The sequence below is a fragment of the Zeugodacus cucurbitae genome, chromosome 2 (assembly GCF_028554725.1).
Source record: "Zeugodacus cucurbitae isolate PBARC_wt_2022May chromosome 2, idZeuCucr1.2, whole genome shotgun sequence".
In the NCBI taxonomy this organism is placed as follows: Eukaryota; Metazoa; Arthropoda; class Insecta; order Diptera; family Tephritidae; genus Zeugodacus; species Zeugodacus cucurbitae.
This window is the reverse complement of record NC_071667.1, coordinates 40,732,315-40,759,091: the sequence shown is the minus strand read 5'-3', so window position 1 is coordinate 40,759,091 and position 26,777 is coordinate 40,732,315. Positions and strand designations below refer to the sequence as shown.

General features: G+C 37.2%; 1 protein-coding gene across 3 annotated transcripts; it reads left to right on the top strand.

The window, feature by feature from the left end:
- Positions 1–568: 568 nt before the first annotated feature.
- LOC105220407 (mitochondrial import inner membrane translocase subunit Tim17-B) lies at positions 569–25,143 on the top strand. 3 transcript variants are annotated; one of them, XM_054227076.1, is made up of 4 exons: positions 569–728; positions 786–929; positions 16,466–16,643; positions 24,719–25,143. In XM_054227076.1, the coding sequence occupies exons 2-4, from the start codon at positions 786–788 to the stop codon at positions 24,919–24,921; spliced, it is 525 nt and encodes a 174-aa protein (XP_054083051.1). In that variant the 5' UTR covers positions 569–728; the 3' UTR covers positions 24,922–25,143. The 3 variants fall into 3 exon arrangements, with proteins under 3 accessions (XP_054083051.1, XP_054083057.1, XP_054083059.1); XM_054227082.1 differs by having other exon boundaries at positions 607–732; XM_054227084.1 differs by lacking the exon at positions 569–728 and having other exon boundaries at positions 776–929.
- The last annotated feature ends 1,634 nt before the right edge of the window (positions 25,144–26,777 follow it).

Below are 26,777 nucleotides of genomic sequence, written 5' to 3'. Positions count from 1 at the left end.
GTTTATTTTTTTTGTTTTGCTTTTATTATTAATTTATTATGAAAGTTTTCACGGAGCGCATTAAACACGTCCGTACTCTTTGAAAGCTCACACTCAATTTTCACTTTTTAAATTAGATATTTTATTTGGCTCAACCTCAGCAAGCAGATGTCAGCATTGACGTTCAGTTTATGGCTTTGATTGGCTGTCATTAGGATTGTTAACAAGAGACATCTACGACTTATAATTATTCACAAATGTAAGAATGCAATAACTAAATTATTTAATATTATCTATATTGACGGTGAAATTATCAATAATATGGTAGTACTGATGCACGTTGCGACTATTGTCTTTTGTTGTTGTTGAATTTATGCTGAGTGTTATTCACATAAGCAGACTATTCACACGACTTAAAGGACACATTTTTGACAAGAACGAAAATAAATATTGCCAATTTGTCATTTTTATATAATTGCGACGTTAAATGAGTACATGGTAAAAGGTCAATAAATATCACGGTACAGGAAATATCACGATATATATTGAGTGTATAGGAGGCGCGTAACAACGGACGTATTAAATATTTTTTTGTATGGTAGGGAACTCTTATGTACGGAGACATTGAGGTATGTGATTGCTTAATCGATTTTTTTAAATAGTATTTAAGAAGTCGTAATTCAGAATATGTAATATTATCATACCTTTAGTAGCACGGTGGTTTAGTTACATTCAGAGGATTTGTTGTCGTGAGTATGCTGAAGATGGTATAGTTTTGTCAAATAATTACTAATAGTATATTCCAGATGGAGGAATATGCCAGAGAACCCTGTCCTTTTAGGATTGTAGATGATTGTGGTGGTGCTTTTGCAATGGGTTGCATAGGAGGTGGTATATTTCAAGCCATAAAGGGCTTTCGAAATGCTCCATCTGGATTCAATAAGCGCATGGTATGTAAGTTGTTAAATGAATATACTTGTAATCTTTCCTTCAAGATAGGTTTGTTTGGGGTCTTTACATAATAAAGGAACTATTCCGATTTCTTTGGTTGCGTGATATGAGCGTACCGTTGGAAAGAGGTTTAAATAAATATATATAAGATTGTAGGTACCGCTGTCTCTAATTTTTAAAATTTTTTTAATTTAAACTTCAAAAATTTTAATAAGATATTGGCTCAATTCCATTTTTTTTGCCGCTGCGATCTGATAGTATGGTTTAATAGATGAGGTCCTACTGATTTAAAAATATGTCAAGAATAAGTTTACACATAAATAAACCCAATTTTTCATTTTTCGCAGCAAAATAACCTTTTTTTAATCGATGATGTTTATGCACAGTATTTAGAGGGAATTAATAAAAAAATAGGGTAGGATTTCGTCTAATTTTTTCAATAAGTAACACATGATATTTGACACACTTTAACGCAATTTTCTCAAATTTTTCAATTCAATTCAAATTTTACGTTTATTTAAGTTTATTTAAGCAAAAATTACTTATTACTTATTTTAAAAATCACTTAGCACACTAATAGCTGAAAATTTGTTGTGTGTTATTTTGTGGACATTATGTGGAAACTGTTCGTTGCCGCATATTAGAAACTATATGTAAAGAATTTTGCAACACTCGCGTTTTATTTATTTGCATATGATAGTTCTTTGCCGTAGAACTTTTTTCTGCATCAAGTATATATATAAAAAATCTTTCCATGGATGTCTGCATTTTTTTCGCGTAGAGCTCTTTTCCCCAGTGGCGTCCTTTGGCCGTGCTTAAAAAAAAATAACTCTGGTCGAGCCAAAATGGGGGTAGCCGAAGTTTTTATTTGGGTAGAACTCCTTTTTTCATTGGCGGCCTTCAGCCGCGGTAAAAAAAATAACCCTTGTCAAGCCAATACAGTGTTAACAACATAAGGAATTATCCTCAATATGATTTTTTATAATTTATTTTGTTAAATAATAGAAGAGGATGTTAGCAAAAAAGATGAATTTTTGCGAAATTTTTCATACATGGTATCTACAATGTGGCAGCGCTCGTTTTCCGCACCACCACCGCATTTTAACCACTTGGAAATCAATCTAGGAAATATTAGAGTGAAAAGTAATTTTTAAACAAGTAATTTTTTCTAAAAAAAACTTAAATAAATGTAATTAAAATTTGAATTTAATTACATGTTAGCAGTGTAATTTCAAATATTTGAAGTGAAAAAGTTCGGAAAATGTGTTAAAGTGTGTGAAACTGCTTGTTAAAATTTTTGATTTTTTGATCTTTAAAGCCGAATGTTTCGAAAACTAGGCGTCTGCGATACCTCTATTTTTTAATCAGGCGGACTTTCTATTTCCAACGGTACCTTCAGGTCGCGGCGCCAAAAGAATCGGAATTGGGCCAAGAGGAGGATCTCCAGATTACGAATATATATAATTATTGCCAGCGGAGGTATTAGCATTTTAATTTGAACATTTAATATGTACATTTTATTTTGCAATTTCTCCATTAATAGTTCATTTTTAATTTATATCATGCACACTTTATTACATTGTTTGTAAATATTTATTTTATATAAATTCGTTTAATATTTGCTATAAATAAGTATTTTAATTTTTACATAATTTTGTTTATATGCACAATAATAATGTCAACAGATATCAGATGTATGTTTGTAATGAATAAACTCAAAAACTACTGTGCCGATTTCAAAAACTACTGTGCCGATTTAAAAAAATCTTTCACCATTGGAAAGCTATATTCACCTTAAGTAACATAGGCTATATTTATTGTTAGAATCTCAACTTTCTGGAAATAGTTCCAAGTCATTCTCTTCGCATAGCAATCGCGTACCAGAAAGTCGAGTAACGAATGCTCGCACCTGCTTGCTGAACAAAATTTCAGAACCTCCCAAGTACGCGCTCGATAATCAAGTACGGAGCATGTGCAGTTTTAAGAGTAAAATTTTAGAAATAGACAAGTCGAGCGTTCCCAACGCCTTCATTATCAGAGAGAAAGATAACGGACACAAAGAACTAGAGGTCGTAATCAAGTTTTGGTTCATTGCAAATAAAATATAATTTAATGCTGGAATTTTCCTAATTTTACTTTTTTAAAATGAACATCCATACAGTCTCGGACAATGACTGAAAGCTAAAATGAATGCTAAAAACATCTCGTATAGTCCTAATTACAATTTTCGATATAAAAAAAGTACTTAAATATAAAGATGAATAATTTATTTAGTGAAACAATAATAAAACTTATAATATTTTTTAATATTTTAAATTTTATACGAAAGAAATTACAAGTACCCAGTATTCTCCGTTTATCACAAAAAAATATTTGTAACAAGTTTTATGTCAAAAAATCAACAGTAAACTTCATTATAAACAAATCTAGGGAAAGGTATCACCATCGTGGAGAACGACCCAAAGCAAAAACATGGCATGACGATTCAAAAACAAGTTTACAAAAAATCGGCCGCAAGCATGGTTAAAGACTTAAATATGAAAGTTTGCAGTCGTACTGTATAAAGGCACTCTCCTGTACAATTGGTCTAAAAAGTTATAGAGCATAGAAAACTATTTAAATCAAGAAAAAATCGACTAAGACGTTTACAATTTTCTGGGGAACACATTAACTGGTCAGTGAAACGATAAAAAACAATACTTTTCTCTGATAAATTTATATTTAATTTGAAATACTTAGACTGAATGTGAATTATTCATCGACCAAAAAATAAACGGTTACATCCCGATACTACCAAGATACAGTTAAGCATGTTTAGATGGTATTATAGTATGGGAATGTTTTCCGGGGTTGGTGTTGAACCTCTACAACGAGTCAATTGCATAATGGATCGATTCATATACAAGGAAATCCTTGAGAACGTGATGCTTCCCCATGCCAAGTGGAATATGTCACTTTTGTGGTCGTTTCAACACGACAACGAGCCAAAGAAAATATCGAAACTAATGGAAAATTGGGTCGTAGTACAAAGTATGAATGTTCCAAAGTAGCCAACTCAGTCGTCGATTTCAATCTTATTTAAAATCTCAAATTAAAGGATAGGCAGAGAAAATGTGAATGGAGACAAGAACAAATTGTTTAGAGCTGTAAAACAATCCTGGTTAAGCACTCCACAGGAATTTATTAACAATATTACAACTTATATGCCAAACAGATGCAGTTAAATAATTAAAAACAACGGTTATGCTATAAAATATTAAACAAAAATCATTATTCCAATATGTTTTGTCGCACTGTAAATTGCATATGTTTAATTTTTTTCGTAAAAGAATGTAAAGAGTCAAATAGTTTCTAATTTTTTTTTACATAAAATAAATAGTTATTCTTCAAATCGGAGTAATTTGTTTGTGGGATGCCCCTTACTATCTATAAGTGCTTTCTTACGTTTCAGCAAGGATTCTACCAATTTTTTTGTATAGTTTGGACCAATTTTATTCCGTTCTCTTTGCAGGGCGGTTTTAAATCGGCGTTATTTCTAATTTGGTATTTTTGCATGTCTCGTTTCAAAACTGATCCCAGATTCTGTATTTCATTCAAATGAAGATTGCGCTGGGGTTGTACTATGTGGACAGTTCCAAATAAGCCAACTCCGCTGCTTCGAATCTTTATCTTGATAGTACCGAAAGATATCAAAAGTATTTAATTGTTTTGTTTCAAAATACACACTCTTGTACATAGTAAAATCAATTAATTCCAAATTCCCGACACCAGAAGACGACATGCATCCCCACACCATTATATGCCCTCCACCATGTTTTACCGTACAACGTCGATTTTGCGGTTGTAGATCGGCAAATGCTTTTCTCCATAAATATCTTTCAGCTTCTCTGAGCATTCTTCTTGTGGTTTTGGGATGACTTTTCTTCCCAAGGATTTTTCCACTTAGTTGCTTAAAGCTGGAGCACTTAAATGGGGATTTTCTCGTATTTTCGGTACAAACCAACGGTAATCACTTTCATTAAATTTTTGATTTGTGACACCATTTTTACGAACATAACGCTAAATGATATGCCGAAAAGTTCCTTGGCTCAGTTTTACCATTTACGCGACTTTGCCTTAACTTTTTCCGTCATTATAATACTTAGAACTAACTCGCGCACTTCAATACTTGTTTGGCGGCCCATTTGAAATATACTTTACAAATGGCAATACTAAAATGTCAAAACTATTAAATATTATTCCAGGATAGCTCACATTTATAATATTATCTACTTTGCATTCGAAAATCCGCATCAAGCTAACGGTAAACATTTGTGCATCATTTTGGCTGTGAGCTTGCATTTCGGTATACGAACATGTTTTTACTTAAAGCTTGTAAAAAATAAATAATTTTTGAGTTTTTTTTATTTAAAAGAATAAACATATATGTATCTAATCAATAAATTAGTGAAAGTTTTTAATTTCGAAATATAAACATGATTTTTTACTGAGCGATTTTTTATTTCGTTGCTGCATCATTTTGGCTGTGAGCTACTGTACATACAGTCTGTCAAGAAATTGTTTGCAAAATCCAGCGTCTCATGCTTCTAGCTTCCGGCTAATCCGTCCAGCTAATTACTGAACTGCATCAATTCGCAACAGCTTCTAGCTTCGGACTTGTTGTGTACCATTTTTTCTTCGTTTTGAATTCTAAGACCTTTCATATCATAAATATAGACTTAGATATGAAGAGGCAAATTTTATCAACTTTATGCCAACCATCTTATGTCGTTTTAAAACGATAACGGGAATAGGACCGAGTGTCAAACAAAAGATTTTTACAAAAAAATTATTAATGGCGTTTTATTCACTTTGGTTGTTCTTATTATATCGAACTGTCTGTTGATGGTATGCTTAATAATTATTTCGAGTTGAAATTTGTTATTTTTAAAGAAGGAAAAGATAAGAACGCAGATATATCAGATTCAGGGAGACAATGAAGGGTGACAAAAATAAAGTCGATGCGCTGTAGAAGCAATTGATTGTAGTACCCAATTTACGTGTTCAACCAGAAAAGGATATTTCCAGCGGAAAAATGTAAAAAAACATAAATATATTCCTATTCTAAAGGAATGTCTTCATTAGGAAAATAATTAACCATAACCCTTCTGAATCTAGAGCAACTATTTAGGCCACTACGAAACATGCGAATGTCCAATTGTGTGGCAAAAGGCATCGGGTTCATTCGAAATGACAATCATTGTCTAAAGTATCACGTTCTACCGACACTTTTGCAATTTTTATACTCTCGCAACAAAAGTTGCTAAGAGAGTATTATAGTTTTGTTCACATAACAGTCCTTTGTTAGTCATAAAACTAAACGAGTCAGGGTGACGACACGAGTCAAATGTCTGTCTGTTCGTGCAACGGTAAATTGAAATGGGCAAAATCGGTCAACTGCCACGACCACAAAATGGCGAAAACCGAAAACACATAAAGTGTCATAACTAAGCCATAAATAAAGTTATAAAAGTAAAATTTGGAACAAAGGATCGCACTATGAAGGGGCATATTTGGATGTAATTTTTTTCGGCAAAGTGGGCGTGACCCCACCCCCAAATCGGTTATTTGTATATATCTCGCAAACCAATAAAGCTATATAAACCAAACTTTCTGCAGTCGGTTCAGTCGCTATGCAGATCGGATCGCTTCATAGAAAATAGGTATATGTAAAAAATTATTATTTTTTGTATTTTGGCTGTCGCGGTGTCAACATATCGACTATTGGAATTATAAAAACAGGATGTAATCAATAATTGAAAAATAATTCCATGTATATAAAAACAAAGCTAACTTTCATTTTAGTTGAAAATGTGACTTGGAACGGAATTTCGTCTGAGGAACAGATGAAGATTGAGATTATGAACAAAGATGTTTTAAACATGTAAGGAAGGGCTAAGTTCGGGTGTCACCGAACATTTTATACTCTCGCAGTTTATTTATTTCATTTTATTAAATAACACACAATTTGAGTCACACATTCGGCATAAAGTCCATTAGTAAACAAAAATCAGTACATATAGTACAGCCCCCGTGGCTGGGGGACCGATTTCAACTATTTTTGCCACCTACCTACATTCTATCCAAGATTATAAGCTCACTAAATTTTGCTGATAATTCTCACATATTAACCTATAAGTTAATATTATATTATACATAGCCACGAAATTCAAACGACAAAAAGGCAGAAGGGAGATATTTGATGACCTTATATGTGGTAAAAAGTCCAATGAATGTTTGAAACGCCAAATATTAGGTATATGAGAGCTAAGAGAAGTTATTTCTCTCATTTTTGGCACGGAGACATATTATTAGAAGAAAAATATTTCCTTTGAATTTCTTCAAAATATCAGAGATTTACTTATATCATGTTCGATATACGGGTCTTGAATACTTATTTTCCGATTTCGGCGATTTTTAAAAAGGCGATGCCACACTATAAATGCAGAATATGTGCAAAGTTCTTTTCAGTTATCTTCACTAGTGCTTACTTTATATGTTGTAAAGTAAACGATTCGGATTGACTTCACAGTTCTGGTATATGGGGAGTAAGCGTGGTTGTGAACCGATTTCATCCCATATCATTACGAACCGATTTTTTTGACCCATAAGTGGGCGAAGTTATCAACGTAACTTTTGTATGGGAGGTGGGCCGTGTTATAATCCGATTTCCTCCATTTTTGGACTGTATAAGATAGTACCTAAAATAATCGACTGTAGAAAGTTTCTTTGATATAGCTTTAGTAGTTTACGAGATATGTACAAAAAACTTAGGAGATGCGGGTCCACGCCCACTTCCGCAATAAAATAACATCCAAAGAAGCCCCTTCATACTATAAGAAACATGGCAGTGAATCTCTAATGATGTGGACTGGTTTTAGCGACAAAGAGAAGTCTCCCATTTGCCTTGTCCCGAGTCGTATGATAGCAAAATATATATGGAATTGCTGGACAGTGAATTTATAACGTTTGCTGAGGCATATCATGGCGACAACTGGGTGTTCTAGCTAAACAAGCCATTGAGGAGGAATGGGCGAAGATAAACGCTTTAGTACCGTAAAAGTTGGTCAATTCTTTGACAAATTGGCAAAAACTTTTGAAAAACAAGAATGGGGCCGAACTTTATATTAATAAATCGAAAACATTTCATTTAAATTGTTTCTATGATATAAAATGAAGGTTTAGTAATTTGGTTACTTTTTCTTTTAGCAATATTTCCCCCAAAAGATGGTCTATACATCGTTGAAAGATGGAGGGTTTCCTAATACTCTTATTTTGCTCCATTGACTGTAAAAGCGGTATTATTCTATCAGATACCTTTATTAAAATCTGGTAGAATTCTGATTCTAAATATATAGTTAAAATGTTTTTGCTTTTCCTAAATTTTGTCTATACTAATATTATAAAGAGGAAAGGTTTGTAGCGGTCGATTCCCTACTGAATGGTCCTGTGCGGAAAAAAAAATTTCGCTTGATATTAATTTAATATAAAAATGAATTGCTGTTCGTTTGTGCCGCAAAAAAACGAGAACGGCCAAACGGATCTGGCTAATTTTAATCTTGAAATATTCGTGGAAGGCCATAAAAAGATTAGAAAGTGAGTAATTATGGAACAATTGCGAGGAAGATAATAATAAGATAATTTTTTATTCGAGTTGACAAGAAAAATGTTAAAATATTTTTGTTATTGTTCAATTGCATAAGATTGTGTCGATAGCCCAAAACAATTTGTAACATATAAGGAAAGGCTAAGTTCGGGTCCAACCGAACATTTTATACTCTCGCAATTTATTGATGTAATTTTATTTAATTTTATTTTATTAAGATAACACACAATTTTACCTATATATTCGGGATTAAGTCCAATAGAAAATCATCATATATAGTATATGACGGCTGATGTAATTCCAGAACCAATTTCACTCATTTTCACCACCAAGGTTAACGGGTATATGGGCAACTTTGCACCTGTTAGTAGGCAAGCAAACGGCACATTCGACCTTGAAATTACTCCTAAATTGCAAAAAAACGAAACACCAGTGGGCAAAATCGCCAAAAATAGCGCTATAACGAAGATTTTCCAAATATTCAAGAAGTCGCTGGAGGTACTGCACAGGACTTTAAAAGATCTTGATTGACGATGAACGTTTTTGGTGGAGCCAGGATTCTGTTAACAAGTGACTTACGCCAGACTCTTCCAATTATTCCTGGATCAACTGTTACTGACAGGCTAATCGCATGCTTAAAGTCATTTAATTTGTGGCGACTCATAAAGAATCGCCAATTAACAACTAACATATGAGTGTTTTTGCAACAATATCAAATTGCGATTGTAGAAGCAGTTGGAAATGGTAGGGTCGAAGTTGACACCTCGATGGATTAATAGCATTTCCAACAGATTTCTGTCACTTCATTGACTTGAAAGAGAAGTTTTCCTGACATGAAACCTCAATATGATAACCATAAATGACTGATTGAATGACCTACATATATTGGTGGTAAAAAAACAAAGATATCGATGATTCTAATGCGACAATTTAGAATTTCGGTCCAGGAGAGTTGACACAGCTACAAACCAGGATGACGTAGTCAATTATCCCAAACTATTTAAAATTGCCTGTACTATCACCACTCACTTTGCAATTAAAAGTAGTGTGAGTTGTCATCATGCTGCGTAACATAAATCGACCTCGAGTAATCAATATCGTCGCCGAAGCCAAGATTGGACCAATTTAATTTAATGTATACCTTAGCCACAACAACGTGTGGCCGGGTCTGCTAGTCTTATTATAAATTTCTATAAAGTACCAAAAGATTAATAATGTTGAACCATTTAAATAAACGAAGAGACGACAGACAGGCATGCGGTTTTCAACTATTATCGTCATCCTGGTCATTTTGATATATAATATATGAATATATATATATACAGTATCCGACAAAATTATGATTATATCTTTTACGTTTAAGCAGTGAAATTTATCGCTTGAATTGTTTCTCTATTTTGCTTATGGGTATATTGCATTAAAAAACTTAATTCATATGTTGTACATTTGAACTATTTGTTGCAAAACACGCGATCATCTGAAAACGGCAAATATTTAACAACGACAGAAGTATGAATACCCCCATTATTATAAGGTTACCTTATACATAGAGCTTCAATATTTAGTGTTGGCATCTTTAGCGTTAATTATAGCCAAAAGACTTTGAGACATGATCAGAAAGTGATTGTGGTATGTTTTCCCAGGAGTCCTTCAAACTGTTGAAACTGTTTCATTTATTGGGATGACAAGAAAATCTGTCGCGCTTATAATTTAAATATTGCTTAACAAAATTTAAGTCAGAGGTTTGGGCAGTCCATAGTAGGATCTGTGTCGATTTTTTATCGAAACATTCTTCCTAATCCAACTTGTGTGTTTGGGCTCATTATCCTGCAGGTATATAAAGTATCTTCTTTAAATTTGCCTTCGATTAATACCACATCTGATAGACCATTGTAGTTACAGCAACCCCAAACTAAAATATTTTCCTATTTAAATGGCAAATATTACCACGGTATACATACTTTTGTTATGTTTAAATCTTCAAAATGTCTTTATTCTGATCATACCATTATTATTTGGTAGCTGATAGTATCTACCAATAGCAAAAAAATGTGATGGGGTATCCATAATTTTGTCGGACACTGCCGTACTATATTTGTATAACTCTACTAAAGCAAACAACCGTTATGTGAACAAAACTATTATACTCTTTGTACAACATTTTGCGAGGGTATAGAAATAGTAAAAAAATAGGGGTTAGGCTAGTTGCAACGATAAGACGCCTTTATCAAGTGCTGAACACAAAGACGACGACACGACACGACGTAACGACGGCTGATCACAAATGTCGTTTTGAAGCCAGCGTCTTGAACATTTTGAAGACGGCAGCGACATATCAAACAGCATTTTCATTATTGCCGTACTAAAATCTTTCCCTTCAATAAAATTTACATATTTAGTTTAAAGTGAAATTATTTGTGCAAAAAATGTAAAAATGGTCGATTTATTTGTTTTAAATAATCAATTGTTATTATAAATGATATATCAAAGCTATTTTACGTTTCTGCTGGTCATATTTGTTATAGGTTAGGTTGGTCTGGTAGGCCTGCAGGCAACGCATAGACCAGTTATGGTCCTTTGCGATACCAGAATGGAGTGCCTTTACGTGTTCCCTGAGTAGTAGTCATCGTTCAGAATGCCTGCGCCTGTCGTGAATTTTAATAGTTTATGAGGCTTCACTGACGATATCTCCTCTAACTTATCGTACTGTGGGGCCCCTAAATACCTAAAACGCTGTCTCGCTAACGCAGGACAAATGCACAAGAGATGTTCCACTGTTTCCTTGGTGCCCCGCTCTTGACATTTTCTGCATTCCTCCCGATCTGACAGCCCAATTTTATAGGCAAGTGCCGCTACAAGGCTGTGACCGGTAAGAATGCCAACCATGGTCCTACAGCCCTTTCTATCGAGCTCCAGTAGGAACCTTGTATATTTTTTATCTACCGCTTTGCACATGACCTTTGCAGTTTTACACCCCGGTAGATCCTTACAGCGAGATATGATTCTTCTTGCCATGCACCTGTCTATGTCATCGTATAGCATGTGCATGGCTTTAGCGATGTTGATCATGTTTCCGGGTGACAGCTGTACCCTCTTGGCATTCCCGTCTACGATTTCGTTGCCCTCGATGCCTTTATGGCCTGGCACCCAGTAGAAGTGTAGCCTCATATTTCTGACGACCCTCACCACTGCTGCCCTGCTGCTCAGGATACTTTTGGCCGATATTCGACGCGAGGTTACTGCCTTGATTGCCGCTTGGCTGTATACGTAGATGTTAATTTTAGAGTATTGGCCTTGTGCGCTAGAGGCTAGCTCTGCTGCCTTCCCATAGCAAAGACCACTGCTTGAAATATACTGCACTAGTTCGGCAGTTTGAACGGTTGTCTTATGCCTAATTTCGGACAGTATATTCCTGCACCTACTCCCTCATCCATTTTAGAGCCATCCGTATAGATATTTAAGGTGTTGCGTGTAGTTACGGTGCCCTTGCGCCAACCAGCCTTAACCATGTTTACCATGAAGCCTCTTTCCCAGTTGTAGAATGGGACCAGATAGTCGATACCTGTCAGATTGCCCTTAGCAACCGAGCTGTGTCCGAAGGATCTGTATGTGAATTCACCTATTGCCATCAGTCGACCCGCCAATTTCGCCGCGCAGCTTTCGGCAAAGAGATCTAGAGGTGGCAGGTTTAATATTCGTTCTAGAGCAGTCGTTGGGGTGGTTCTTTTTGCCGCCGTTATACATAGCGCTGCAAGCCGCTGAACCTTTTCCATCGGCTTCCGATACGTAGATTTTCTAGTACCCGTCCACCATACCAGAACCCCGTAGAGCAGAATTGGTCTCACTATTGCTGTGTAGCACCAGTGCATGAGAGTGGGAGAAAGCCCCCAGGTAGTGCCAAGCATCTTCCTGCATGCATGCATTACTGGCTTTCCTCACTCTCTCCTCCACATTGTACTTCCACAGAAGTTTGGTGTCCAAGACTACCCCTAGGTATTTGGTATGGTCCTTGAGCGGGAGCTCGGTCCCATTTAGCGAAGGGGGCCTCCATGCAGGTATTTTGTACCTTCTAGTAAACACCAGAAGGTCTGTCTTTTCCGCATTGAGCACCAGTCCCGCTAGCGTTGCCCAGTTTCTGACAGTGCTGGTTATTATACTGCTGACAGTGTGCAGACACTTTCCCGTTATTAAGATGGCGATGTCATCCGCATACGCTGTTATCTTGGGAGCTTTGTTTTCAAACTGTTTTAGTAAGTTGTTTACCACTAATGTCCATAAGAGTGGAGATAGCTTTTATCTTTCTAGACATCAAGAGGTTTTTTACCCACCTTTGTATGACAGGCTCAACATCCATTGAATCAATACTCCGCAGTATGGATTCCGTAGACACATTATTGAATGCTCCCGAAATGTCCAGGAATGCTCCCAGAGCATATTCCTTGTATTCTAGAGCTTTTTCAATGTTGCATACCAATGAATGCAGTGCAGTCTTCACGGATCTGCCTTTTGTGTATGCATGTTGCGATTAGGACAAGCTGCCAGGAGGCGCTGTGTCCCTTATATGTGCATCTAGTATTTTCTCCAGCGCCTTCAGAAGGAAAGAGGTAAGACTTATGGGCCTGAACTCTTTCGAGTTGGTTGGATTCTTTTTACCTGACTTCGGTATGAAAACCACCCTAGCCTCTCTCCATGAGTGCGGTACATAACCAAACCTTAGACATCCTCTGAATATCACTCGCAACCACGGCACGACCAGCTGCATTGCGTTCTTTAGCATGGCTGGAAAGATGCCATCCGTACCGGGAGATTTGTAAGAGTCGAAGGAGCGGATTGCCCATTCTATTTTATCCTCCGTAATTATACACTCGGACAGGATAACAGCATTTCCTTCGTGTGGAGTGTTAACCGGGTTCTTGCATCCCGGAAAGTGTACGCTAACTAGAACCTCTAAAGAGTCCCTGCAATTCTCCGTCCATTCTCCGTTGTTTCTGCGAATCAGGCCTGGCGAAGGGGGCTTTTAGATAACAGTTTTCTAAGTCTTACCACCTCATTTGTTCTTTCAAAGCTGCTACAAAAGTTTTTCCAGGACTGTCGTTTGCTCCTGCGCATTAACTTTTTGTAGTCTCTTAACAGATCCTTATATTCATTCCAACATTCCTCGCTCTCCGCTAGCTTGGCCAAGTTGAAGATTTTTCTTACACTGCGTCTACACGATTTGAGCTCCTTGTTCCACCAAGGGGGTCTCGTTTTGCGTTTGGGCCGCAGCATAGGACAAGTGGAATGATAAGTCTTAGTAAGAGTGCTACAGAAGAGATTCACACCCTCCTCTAACTCTTGTGGAGAGTTGAACACGCACGGTCTAAGTCTTTTACCAAACAGTATTTGTCGGTATCGGTACCAGTTTGTAATTCTGGGGTTTCTTCTAGCCTCAAGTCTAGCTTTAACCCCCTTTCTAATAGAGAAATGTATATATCTATGGTCAGAGAATGACGGTGTACTTAGCACCCTCCAGTTCTCAACCGTTGTACCACCACTGGTGTAAAGTGTAAAGTCTAGGACGTTTTTCGAGGTTGGTCCTATATACGTAGGTTCCTCCCCCCCGGTTTGCTATCACTAGACTACTTATTAATATAAAGTTTAATAGGGACTCACCTCTTGCATTAATATCTAGGCTTCCCCAAATCGTGTGGTGCGCGTTAGCGTCAGCTCCAACTACCAGCGACTGTTTCCTTCTGCTGGATGAAGCCACCAGCCTCTGGAGTTCTGCAGTCGGTGACTTTAGTCCAGCGACCACGTTGCCCGAAGCTATCCATGGTTCCTGGACTAAAGTCACGTCGTAGCCGCCCTTACTAGATTGAGAAGGAATTCGGCAGATGCGATCTTACTTTTGTGGAGGTTCACCTGAAGTACCGTCAGCTCCTGGTTCATTAACCTTAGAGTTCTGATCAGGTGACCCCTCCACCTCCTGCAAGACTAATGAAGTTGCCATTATCTCTTCAATTCCGAGATCTTTTTCGACTTCACCCGTCTCCAGTGTGTTTACATTGCCATCCACAGGGTGGCGCTTTTTGAGGGGAAGGAATACGCTTCCAACTCCCCACGCCATCTTCCCGAATCTCGCATATAAGATGTCGTCAGCCGCCTTATTGATATGGAGTATGTAGTTCTGACCTCCATCTGCGTTTGCAGTTTTAGCTACGCTCAGTACTCTCCAATCACTGATCGGCACGTCCGGGTTTTGTCGTTGTAGCAGTCGAAGTGCATGTTCCGGGTGTACCACGCGAGGTATCACCACCTTCGCTTTGGGAACCGACGGAATGCTGCTCCGATCCACAACCTCGAGTTTCGCTTCCTTCCACAGGTTCTTCAAGTAGCTTCATTTCGACTACTTTCCACCGCTCCTGCGACATCTGTCCCAGCGGGTTACTGCGGTCAATGAGAGCCACGAGCAAGTGTCGCTTTGCCACCTCATTAGCCGCCGCCGCTGCTCTGGACGTTGTCGGCTTGTCGTCCGCTCGATTGACTTTTGGCTTCTCAGCCTTGTCTTCCTTTTCTTTGTTGGCGCTTTCGGTTCGCTCTCTGTCGACCGTTGCCTCTTCTCAGCGATATGCTCCTCGATACGGTTAGCAAATGCTGAGTTCGAGGCACTCTCTCACCTCCTCTCTGGCCTAAGCCAACCGTTTCATCTCCTCTTCACTCAGGTTGGACTTGCCTTCGAGTCGGTTACAAATGCCGACCGCCGCCTTGTATTTCGATTTGGCTATCAATCCCTCCTTGCTGGGCTTCTTCCGGGGCCCTCTCTTGTTGCCAGAGTTGGAACCTTCGGTCGAAGCCTGCAGAGAGCGAAGAAGCTCTTCTTCTTTGTCAGTATTTATGCTCACAGCGCTTTCTGGGTCCGAATCTTCATGGATTGCGGAACCCGCGCGCTGCAGAGCTGGTCTGGCAGTAACATTACAACCACCACAACCTGCTCCCGTTGCAGTGGAGGTGTGGCCGCTGGCGACACAGCTTGAAAAGTCGCTGTGCCCGCCGGTGGTAGCAGCCTCGTCTCCCACCGACGTTTGGGCTGATATCCCAGCCCGCTGTTCTTCCTTTTTGACCTCCATATTGAGTTTTTTTATTCGGGGGTCTCTACCCCTAGCGTTTTATACCTACCGCCAGGTACATTAAAAAATCTGTGCCCATAAGAACGCGTGTATTTTAATATTTGACAGATGTCGCTCGTCGCTTGTCGTCTTCTATGTGTTCAGCACATCAATTATTCAATTTAAAATGTCTAATAAGTTTTATTCAACAACATCAACCAGTATAACATAATCTGCACAATTTACACAGAGTTGCAAAATTCTCTGCATTGTTGTAAAAACCCAACATTCCACAAGGTGACCTAATTATTTATAACTTATATTTGGCTTGACATTTTTTGTTGCCCGAAATAGGTTTTCACCCATGTTACAAGAATTACAAGTTCCCCGTATCAATATTACAATAAAATTTAATTTTTTCTATCTTAAAGTTTAGCCAGTCAAATAATTATTTGTAGTTAGCAACAAAACCGTTATCTTGGCGTGACGTTTTCCGTATTTAGTACTTACGTCTTAACTCCACCGCAGCGAAAATTTAATATTTAGAAAAGGCGAATATAAGCACTTTTAAAAATTAACCCTGGTCGATTTAAAACTGGGATGTCCGATGTTATCTGGCATTAATCTGCAGAAACTAGATTATGAAAGAACTTGGGACACCTCGGTGTTGCTTCGAATAGCGTCTTTGGTGGCGTTAATACATAAGTACCAACTACAACTATTACTAAATTAAAAAAAACTGAATAAGTTACAAATCAGTAAAACATACGTGACATAAAATAATATCTTAATATGTTTTAAATAGGTTGGAAGTTTAACTGCTGTGAAGCTCCGTTCTCCAGTGATCGCAGGAAATTTTGCAGTTTGGGGAGGAATGTTTAGCACCATTGATTGCACGTTAGTACATTTTCGGAAAAAGGAAGATCCATGGAATTCAATCATTAGTGGATTTACAACAGGTGGAATTTTAGCTGCTAGAAACGGTAATTATTGACAATACAACATTATGATTAAGTATGATTCTAAAACATATCTCGAAACTCTCTGAACCACCAGATTATCCTACGTCGATAATTGTACGATTATGACGTCGGTTACTGGAAAAGATAACATACATATGTCCAACAGTGAACGGCTATCCTCGACCTTTCTCGCTTTTTCTTTGCGCAGATCCTCACACTCTCTCCTGATAAATTCACAGCGTCTCTATTTACCAACTGGACGAAGAAGTATAGCTTAAAGACTAAAGCGTCGTTGACGTTTCAATTTTGACAGTAAATAACCTCATAATAGTGGGTGTTAAATTTGACAGTCTGCACTCATTCACTCTGCATACGACCGCGATTATAACCAAGTTACTAGCCGATAGTCTAGTACTTGGTGAAAATTTAAAGAAACCTTTTTGGTCACTTACCGGTCGTCAACTATGCAGCACCCGTATGGCGCATCGCAGTAGGACGCTGCTCGGACAATTACAGGATGCCACCTGAAGACCACCTACATAATGTGGGCGCTGCAAGCAATTTATACTAGGCCGCTTTCGCCGAAATCATCCGGCTTCTCAGGTGCATGAAGAGATCATTCCTATAGTACGTCCTCGACATCGAACAATAAGCCGACTGTACTTCGGACGCAATTTCGCAAAGGGATTCCCGTTGCTGCTAATCGCTTCGTCCCTGCTTGTAGAATTACATACATCCACTCCAACTTCCCTGCCAATGCACAGTGGTTCCGCCCATAGGCCAAAAATAAAAAAATCCATCTCACGATTTTATGTCAAAATGTATACCGATGGCCTCTAAATTGTCCAAACTTCTTATTTCTAAACCGGGTTTTCCTAAAAATCTAACGGTACTTTCCAAAAATAGAGTTAAATGCACCTGTACATTTTTAAAGCACATCAGAAATTTTTTGAAAAATATTCGCAGCAACAACGCATTTCAAATAGTTCTGGTAATTGTTAAGGCTAATGAACCAAATTTTAAATGGTTTTTGAAGCTAAATGGATTTTGAAGCTACATAAATGTATTTCTTTTATCTTATGAGCTTAATTAAGACAACCACGCATTTCTTTCTGAGGCTTATATTTTATTGCATTCTCTACCATTCTCTTGGAGTAATTCCGGTATGAAAATCCCTGATTGTGGATGTTTTATTTGCTTACGCAGCTCAGCGCTGCAGTGTTGTCCTCTGCCCATTTTAAATTAGTAAATTTAATTATATGTTAACTTTCTCAATTTATGATTATATAAAATCTCATATACAATATCTTTATTGCTTAAAAATTTTTAAGAATGCCAATATTTCAAAACTAACACCAATTTATAATATTCCCGTCCCTATTATTTCGCACATTCAAAAACGATATTACTTCACAAAATGATCAACAGCTGCGAGACGACGCCAAATATTTTTTCTTTATTTATCACAAAGTGAGAACGTGAAACTGTTTCATCGACCTTTATAGCTTTAATTTATTTTTGTAAGTCTGTTTTCGTCTCTTGTTTCTAAAATACCCATTTACAACATAATTTAGTCCGTCATCAGTAATTATTTACATAAAAACTAAAAAAAAATGGTTTATTTCTTTTACATTTCCGCAACTCATTCACCAATGGATAGGTTTCGATCAAAATTTTCGATTTTGATTCTATTAGCCGCGGAATGTATTTTTTCGAGTCGGAAAGTGAGTCAATGTGATCGTAAATTTTATTTTCGATACGCTTTCAATGATTCCGACGTAAAATTTTTCGATAGAATCGAACCATACTTCTAACCCACTATATATTATCGTTATTCTAGTGGACTATATGCCGAGTATATGGGTCAAATTGTGTGTTATCTTAATAAAATTATATCAATAAATTGCGGATGTATAAAATGTTCGGTTGTGCACGAACTTAGCCTTTCCTTACTTGTTTGACAAACGTTTACTATTTTTTAACGAAACCTAATAAATTAGATGTGGATTTCATAAAATTGAAACTTGTAAAATATTCATACTAACAAGCAAATTTTTTTATTTTGATTTGGTTAACTGCTATTTCCTACCGATACTTCTTCTTCTTGACTGGAGTAGACACCGCTTTCGCGGTTATAGCCGAGTCCACAACAGCGCGCCACACATCTTTCCTTTTGGTAGTTTGACGCCAAGTGAAGCCAGGTCCTTCTTCACTTGGTCCTTCCGTCGGAGTGGAGGCCTTCCTCTTCCTCAGCTTCAACCAGCGGGTACTGCATCGAACACTTTCAGAGCTGGAGCATTTTCGTCCGTTTGAACAACATGACTTCGCCGCTGTATTTTTACTCGTCGTATAAATCGCACAGTTCATCGTTCCATCGTCTGCAGTATTCGCCGTTGCCAAGAGAGGACTGTACTTTTCAACTGTCCACAGTAGCACCTGTTGGCAAGAGTGATTCTGCGTTGGATTTTACGGCTGTAATTATTACTGGTGTTGATGCCCGTTCCTAGGTATACGAAATTATCTACAACATCAAAGTTATGACTGTCAACAGTGACGTGGGAGCCAAGATGCGAATGCGCTGACTGTTTGTTTGATGACAGGAAATATTTCGTCTTGTCCTCGTTCACCACCAGACCCATTCGTATCGCTTCCCTATCCAGGCGGGAAATAGCAGAACTAACAGCGCCGATCTTGTTTCCAATAATATCGATATCATCGGCGTACGCCAGTAGCTTTACACTCTTATAAAAAATTGTACCTTCTCTGTTTAGCTCTACGGCTCGAACTATTTTTTCCAGCATCAGGTTAAAGAAGTCACACGATAGCTAGTCGCCTTGTCTGAAACCTCGTTTGGTATCGAACAACTCGGAGAGGTCCTTCCCGATCCAGACGAAGCTTTTGGTGTTGCTCAACGTCAGCTTACACAGCCGTGTTAGTTTTGCGGCGCATGGTGTATATCTGGTCAGTTGTTGATTTTCCAGGTCTTAAGCCCACTGATAAGGTCCAATCAGTTTGTTGACGGTGGGCTTTAGTCGAGCGTACTGTGTGCTCGATAGAACCTTATAAGCGATGTTAATAGGATAGGAGGCTTATCCCATGGTAGTTGGCGCAGATTGTGGGGTCTCCCTTTTTGTGGATTGGGCAGAGTACTCTGAGATTCCAATTGTCGGGCATGCTTTCTTCCGACCATATTCCGCAAAGAAGCTGATGCATGCATCTTATCAGCTCTTCGCCGCCATATTTGAATAGCTCGGCGGGCAATCCAGCGGTCCCCGGCTAATATCTTCACGGTCGGGCAATGGAACATCTGTTCCATCGTCGTCGATTGTGGAATCGGGTTCTCCATCTCCTGGTGTTGTACTTTCACTGCCATTCAGCAGGCTGGAGAAGTGTTCCCACCACAAACACAGTATACTCTGGTCACCTCTGGGTGTCCTACAGGTGTGTGCTCCGGTCTTGAAACTTTCAGTTAGTCGCCAGATCTTTTCGTAAAATTTTCGAGCATTACCCCTGTCGGCCTCTTCATACTCACGCATTTCGGCATCTTTCTTTTTTGCCTGCAAATGCGTCTCGGTTCCCTCTTCAGCTCTCGGTATCTTTCCCGTCACGCTCGTGTTGCGGTCGATCGCAACATTGCGAGATAGGCAGTCTGTTTTCTCTCCACTGCGAGACGACAATCCTCATCATACCAGCTGTTTTTTGACTTTTCCGAAAGCCAATGATTTCGGTTGCAGCAGTACGTAAGGAGTTTGATATGCCATCCCACAGTTCCCTTATATCGAGATGCTGATGAGTGCTCTCAGAGAGCAGGAGTGCAAGTCGAGTAGAAAATCGTTCGGCTGATGGTTATGATTGCAGTTTCTCGATGTCGAACCTTCCTTGTGTTTGTCGATGTGTGCGCTTTTCTACACAGAGGCGGGTGCGTATCTTAGCTGCTACAAGATAGTGGTCCGAGTCCGAGTCGATGTTAGGACTACGAAGCGTACGCACATCAAAAACACTGGAGATATGTCGTCCATCTATCCCAACATGATCGATCTGGTTTTGAGTGATTCGATCCGGGGACAGCCAAGTAGATTGATGGATTTTCTTATGCTGGAATGTAGTACTACAGACGACCATATTTCGGGCCCCGGCGAAGTCGATCAGCCTCAGACCGTTTGGCGATGTTTCATCATGGAGGCTGAATTTTCCGACTGTTGTGCCACAGACACCTTCTTTACCCACCCTAGCGTTGAAATCGCCAAGCACGATTTTGACATCGTGGCGGGGGCAGTGCTCATATGTATGTTCTAGGCGCTCATGTTCGCCAGCATCTCAAGCTCCTTGCGCTCACGTATTTCTGCCTCTCTCTTTTTTGTTTTCTCTCTATGTTGTCCTTGCCCACCCTGGCCTTGAAGGCTCCAAGAACGATTTTGATATCGTGGCGGGACAGTTTTCGTATCTATATTCGAGAAGTGAATAAAAATCATCTTTGGTCTCGTCGTCTTTCTCATTCATCGGAACGTGAGCACAAATTAGACTAATGTTGAGGAATTTAGCCTTGATGCGGATAGTGGCGATTCACTCGTTCACAGGTGTGAATCCGGAGACGAGTTGGCGATCTTGTTTTACATGGCGGATCCCAAACCCAAGTCATAACCCTGGTTGAGGAGTAAAGTTGTGTACTATGTTTATATAGCGAGCCGCTTGCTCCAAGACAGACGCCCGCTTGCAGCTGGACCTCCTGGTGAACAGACGCTGCGAACCTTGGCGAACCCTTAAACCGAGTAAGTCGGAGTGGTCCCACTAATGCTACTTCTCTCTTAGCCGTGACCCTGAGTTTCAAACCCTGAGTACCGCATCTTGATCAGGGTTGCTCACGTTGCCCAGGATATTTCGCAGAGGTGGTGTACGGAATTACCTAATTTCCAATATATAAGGCGATATATATGCACTTATAGTAGTGTAGTTTAGTTTACATGTTTTGACTTAGGCTCTTTTAGAGTGATGCACCATCTCTGTGCCAATTCCACTATTAAATTGATTGAAGATTGGATTTTGTATGTCTTTTCTACTTCATTTTTGCTGTCGTTATGATGCAGCTATCATGAGCAAATGTGGTAATTGTACAGCATATCTTAAGCATATCGTTACTTAGGCATTTTGATAGTGTGATGATTAGTTAAATTGTTCAGCTCTGTTTTATATTGGGGAAATCGTGTATTTTTTTTTTTTAAACTTTCTCTTTTTCTCTATAAGATTCAAAATGTCGGCTTTGTATTTATTATAAAAGTTTTTTCGTTTCAAGACCGGAGAGCTCTTCCATGCCGATTCTTGAATAACTTTCGTAAGTTCATATACTGCATTTTAAGATGGAGAAATGGGCCTAATCATTGAATACGTGTCGATAGAGAAATGGTTCGATACGATCGAAAAATTTTAGGCCGAAATCATTGAAACCGTATCGAAAATAAGATTTACGATCGAAATCTTTGAATCCGCAAAATCGAAATCTATCCCTTGGTGAGTGATTTGCGGAAATTTAAACGAAATGAACTATTAAGAGTTTTTATGTCAACAATTACTGTTGGCGGACTAAATTATATTTTAAATGGGTATTTTAAAGACAAGAGACAAAAACACACTAACAAAAATTAATATAAGGTGTTCAAAAGCGAAATAATGTTTCCCTCCGAAATCGCGATAGAATTTTCTCAAAGATCCTCAGGCGAATTGAATTATTTTTGGGAAGATATTTCGTAATAGTTAAACGATGTAGGCTCTCCAATCCAGGACGAAACTGGATGAAAGAAAATGTAAAATTACGTGTATATATTTTGGGTTATAAAAGTAATTTATTTATATTTTGAAACTGATTTTAAGTTTGAAGCAAAAAAATTGCAAATACGTACAACGTATGTCTAAAACACGGGGTGTTCCCTTCATCTAAGTTCATTCAGTGAGGAGGTCAGTTTTTTTAAACGAAGCAAAAATAACAGAAAATTTAATTGATCAAATTTGTCGATGAAAGTCGATGAAACAGTTGTACGTTCTTACTTTGTGGTAAATAAGTTTTTCGACGGAATCAATGATTGCATAAAAAATTGCATCGATCTAAAATCTTTATCGTATCGAAATCGAATTCGATCGAATATAAACATTTTAGTTCTATGTGCTAAAAAAATTTTTCAGGTCTGACTATCATATGAACGGTCAAATGATTCACATTGTTCTTGCACAAATTGTTCCAAAACGAATAATACAGTTATGTCAACATATATAAAACGACAAAAAAATTACTGTTATTAATAAGCAATGCACAAGAAACTGAACCACAAAACAAAAATACAGATGTCGTTGCTCGTCATCAGCTTTTGTTTTACTTATACATTCCTTGATAAGTAAGATCGCCAAATGTTAGTGAAAATCAAAAAGAAGAATGTGTGAAACAAATGAAATTACTATGTAATAGCAAGTACACCAGTTGTTCAGTAGCTTCTTCACTCATGTATGAGTAGATATTTGCTGAAAATACATGCCTATGAATGTGAGTGGACATCACCACCGTATTTGAAGCATGTTAATCATGTGAATCTGTGTAATCAAATTAATCACTTTTGCAGTTCTCTGGTGTGCACATACTTTTGACTACTGGTATTTATTATTTCCTTTGGTCTGTCATATGTCCATCTATTCTAACTATACTTACATCCTTCGCTTAGGAATAGATCAAGATTTACAACTACATAACATTTTATTGTGCTGCAACAACAATATATAAAGCTTTTTCTGTGGAATTTGTAAAACACGTTCAACGTGTAAATACTTGTATCTATCTCTGTATATAAATTTTGGTTTGTATTTACATTTCTTAAATATATGCCCCTATTTTCGTTGTCGTTATCGTTTTAAACCAAATAAGAACGCCTATTTGGCATTACTGTTGGCGTTATCGACATTTATCGAAAATAAATTGAGATTCCCCAATTAGAAACGACTATAGAATTGACATAGAAACAGTCGTTCTTTGTCGTTGCTATAATTGAGAGCGATATAGAAACGACGCGGTTATTTGAAGGAATATTTGAAGTGAAGATGAAAATTCCAAATCGGAAACAGTTTGAAATTTTAATTTCTGAAATAGAAAAATATCCTGCATATGCCAACGTTTTTAGAAAAGGGATAAAACCTTTAAATTTCAAATTTTTTGGACGGATATTTCCAAACAATTCAATTAATTTGCAAGAGGAGTTAATAAACAGATACCACAGTCTCCTTTGGAAGAAGCTGTTGCGAATTTAATGCAGTTCGGTAATTAGCTGGACCTCCAGGTATAGTAGTCGGATTAGCCGTAAGCGAGGAGACGCTGGAAGTATCATATATTTTAGAAGAAAGATTGGAGGACGCAGATGCCACCACTACTTCTTTTGGTATACACTTATATACCCAACTTTCCAACATATCACCAATTAAAAAAAAAATTAAAAAAATGGAAGATTAAAATTGTTGGGCAGATCGTAAGTGCAACAAGTACAGTGGTACATTTGTTAAGAGTCATTAGGGAATAGCATAAAGAAGTTTTTATTGGAAAAAGAGTGCCTTACATTATACTATATAAAATATGTATAGAAATTTCGATAACTTTTCTTTGGCGTTACGATATACGAATTTAGGAACGAAACGACGATAACAACGACAACGGGAATAGGGCCGATTTATACCGAAATTATATAAACACGAATACCATTAAATTGTCGCTTCCACACAAACATAACAATTTTTCAAAAATTGATCCAGTATTTTTCGAAAAATATTTATTTTATTTTTTTTTAAACCCCAAATTTGACTTATTATAACTTCTGTTATGTAAGCGTTATCGAAAAATGTACACCATTGAAATAAAAGTAATAGTCTTTTAGTAACTTCATCCTACAACTAATAGTAATGATTTTCACTCAATAAGTATATTTTCGAAATTTGACTGAATTCAAAATTTGAGCAAATTTTTACTTTTTATGGAAATAAAAAAAAATAGTTTAGTCCAATACCTAGCCATGTGTTGTACAGTATAATCGATTACATCAAAAATAAAACGGTGTTATTCTTATTTTTAGGTATACCAGCAATGGCAGGAAGTGCTATAATCGGTGGAGTGTTACTGGCTTTAATTGAAGGAGTTGGAATTTTATTTACCCGTCTTTCTGCAGAACAATTTCGAAATCCTACACCACCAATTGAAGATCCGATAGCACTAGGCGATGCTGCACAATCTTTAGGTTTTGGTCAAACCCATCAGCATCAATCACAGTATCAGTGAATACACGTTGTAATATGTACAGGATTCTTATTTATACATATGCGTTGTAACATATTTGTGAACCACGTGCATAACGGTGTAAATTTATTTTTAATAGACCATAATATTTAGCAATTGTACAATTTCTGAAAATTACGTTATATTAACATTTAAATCTTATATTTCAATAGTCATTTGTAATATTCTGATGATTATGTGAAATAAATTTAAATTAAATAATGAGTTTGAACAAAGAAAAACTTAAGCCCAAGGTAACAAAATTAAGGCAAACCACAAACGAAACTATAATCATATTTAATTCCAATTATTCCAACAGAAAATGTATTATCAAAATAATTTCTTGTAGCACACGAGTCATGAGAGTCTTGTTCACCTAATGGTTGTTTTTAATATCTAAAACTAAACAAGTTAGGTATAGTGTCGCAAAACAAAATGGTCAACGATAAGTTGAGATATCTTAATAAAACTTGGTTTACGTGTTTACCTTAAAAGTAAAATTCAGTACATAAAATCATTGCAGGGAAGGGCATCTTTGATTAAAATGTTTTGAAGTTACAAGTTTATTCTACATATTTCATGTAAACTAATAGCGCCATATCAACTAAACCTGTTCAAAATATTTTGTCCTAATAACTTGCCACACGATATGAAAATGAATGAAATGGAATAATAACCACCACATAACCCTCTAAATCCATTAGCTCAGACAGAATACATATGTCGATATGGTTTCCGGAAAGAGAAATATATGGTTTCCTCCTCAGCACTTAGCATCATAAACCTCCAAATAACTCGATTTCCTCAAATTCCCTGTGAAAGGACCTGAATATGTATATAGGGCTGAAGAGATGGACCAAGAATTATCGGAGAGAACTGCAATTATTGGTTTTACTTTGAGCAAATTGAGAAATTCTAAAGTTAACGAATTAATCGGGATTAACTTTTATATTTTAAAATTCGCTCAACCACCAGAGGTAACATCCGTCACTAAATACTCCGAAGATTGTAATATTTTTCAAGGTCAAAATTTTAAAGTAAAAATAATTAAACATGGGATTCCATTAGGCGATGATAATATATAACTTCCTCAATGTAACACTCAATGTTAAATGTCGGATTTTGCACTGCGATTGGCTTTGATGTATTATTACTTGAAAACTAAAAAAAAAAAAATTTTTGCTTCTTTGAATTTATCAACTGATTCTAGTTAATTTGGGCGCGCTGAATTCAAAGCTAAATAATAGTTTGTCTCTATCAGCTCTAGTTTTCATGATATAGCCTTTTTATACTTTTTTATTACCCAAATTAATTAGAATCAGTTGATAAATTCAAAGAAGCAAATTGAGTGTTGGCCTGTGTAATTATACCACTTGGTACCATTGTTCAAATTTTTGCATTTCGTGAGACACCAAGCCAATTAAAACGGTGGCGTTTATTTATATGAAATAAACGGTCTTGTAGCCTCTCCACATGAGCAAGTATGATTTGGACTATTGTAAAATCCTTGCGCGAGGATACATTTTTTTTTCATTATTACAACGGAATGGAAGGTGAACAGTTGAAGTGAACGCAAGAGCAATTTTCGGTGCCGTGGAAAAGTCTAAATAACATTATTAAACTGCGAAACCGAATTTTTTGTGCATGAAATAAAGACACAGTGTCCTGGCATGGATTGAATGTGTCTTCACTTTTGTGGTTTGCGGAATCTTGAAAAAAAAAAGATTGCTTAAACGTTTTGTTAGTGAACCCAAGTTTATAAAAACAATTTGTGGAAAGAGAAAGGAGAAGGGAGAAAAAAAAAACATCACAAAGCGTTATTGTGGATGCGGACAGCCGTACTAAACACGTGCGTAAGC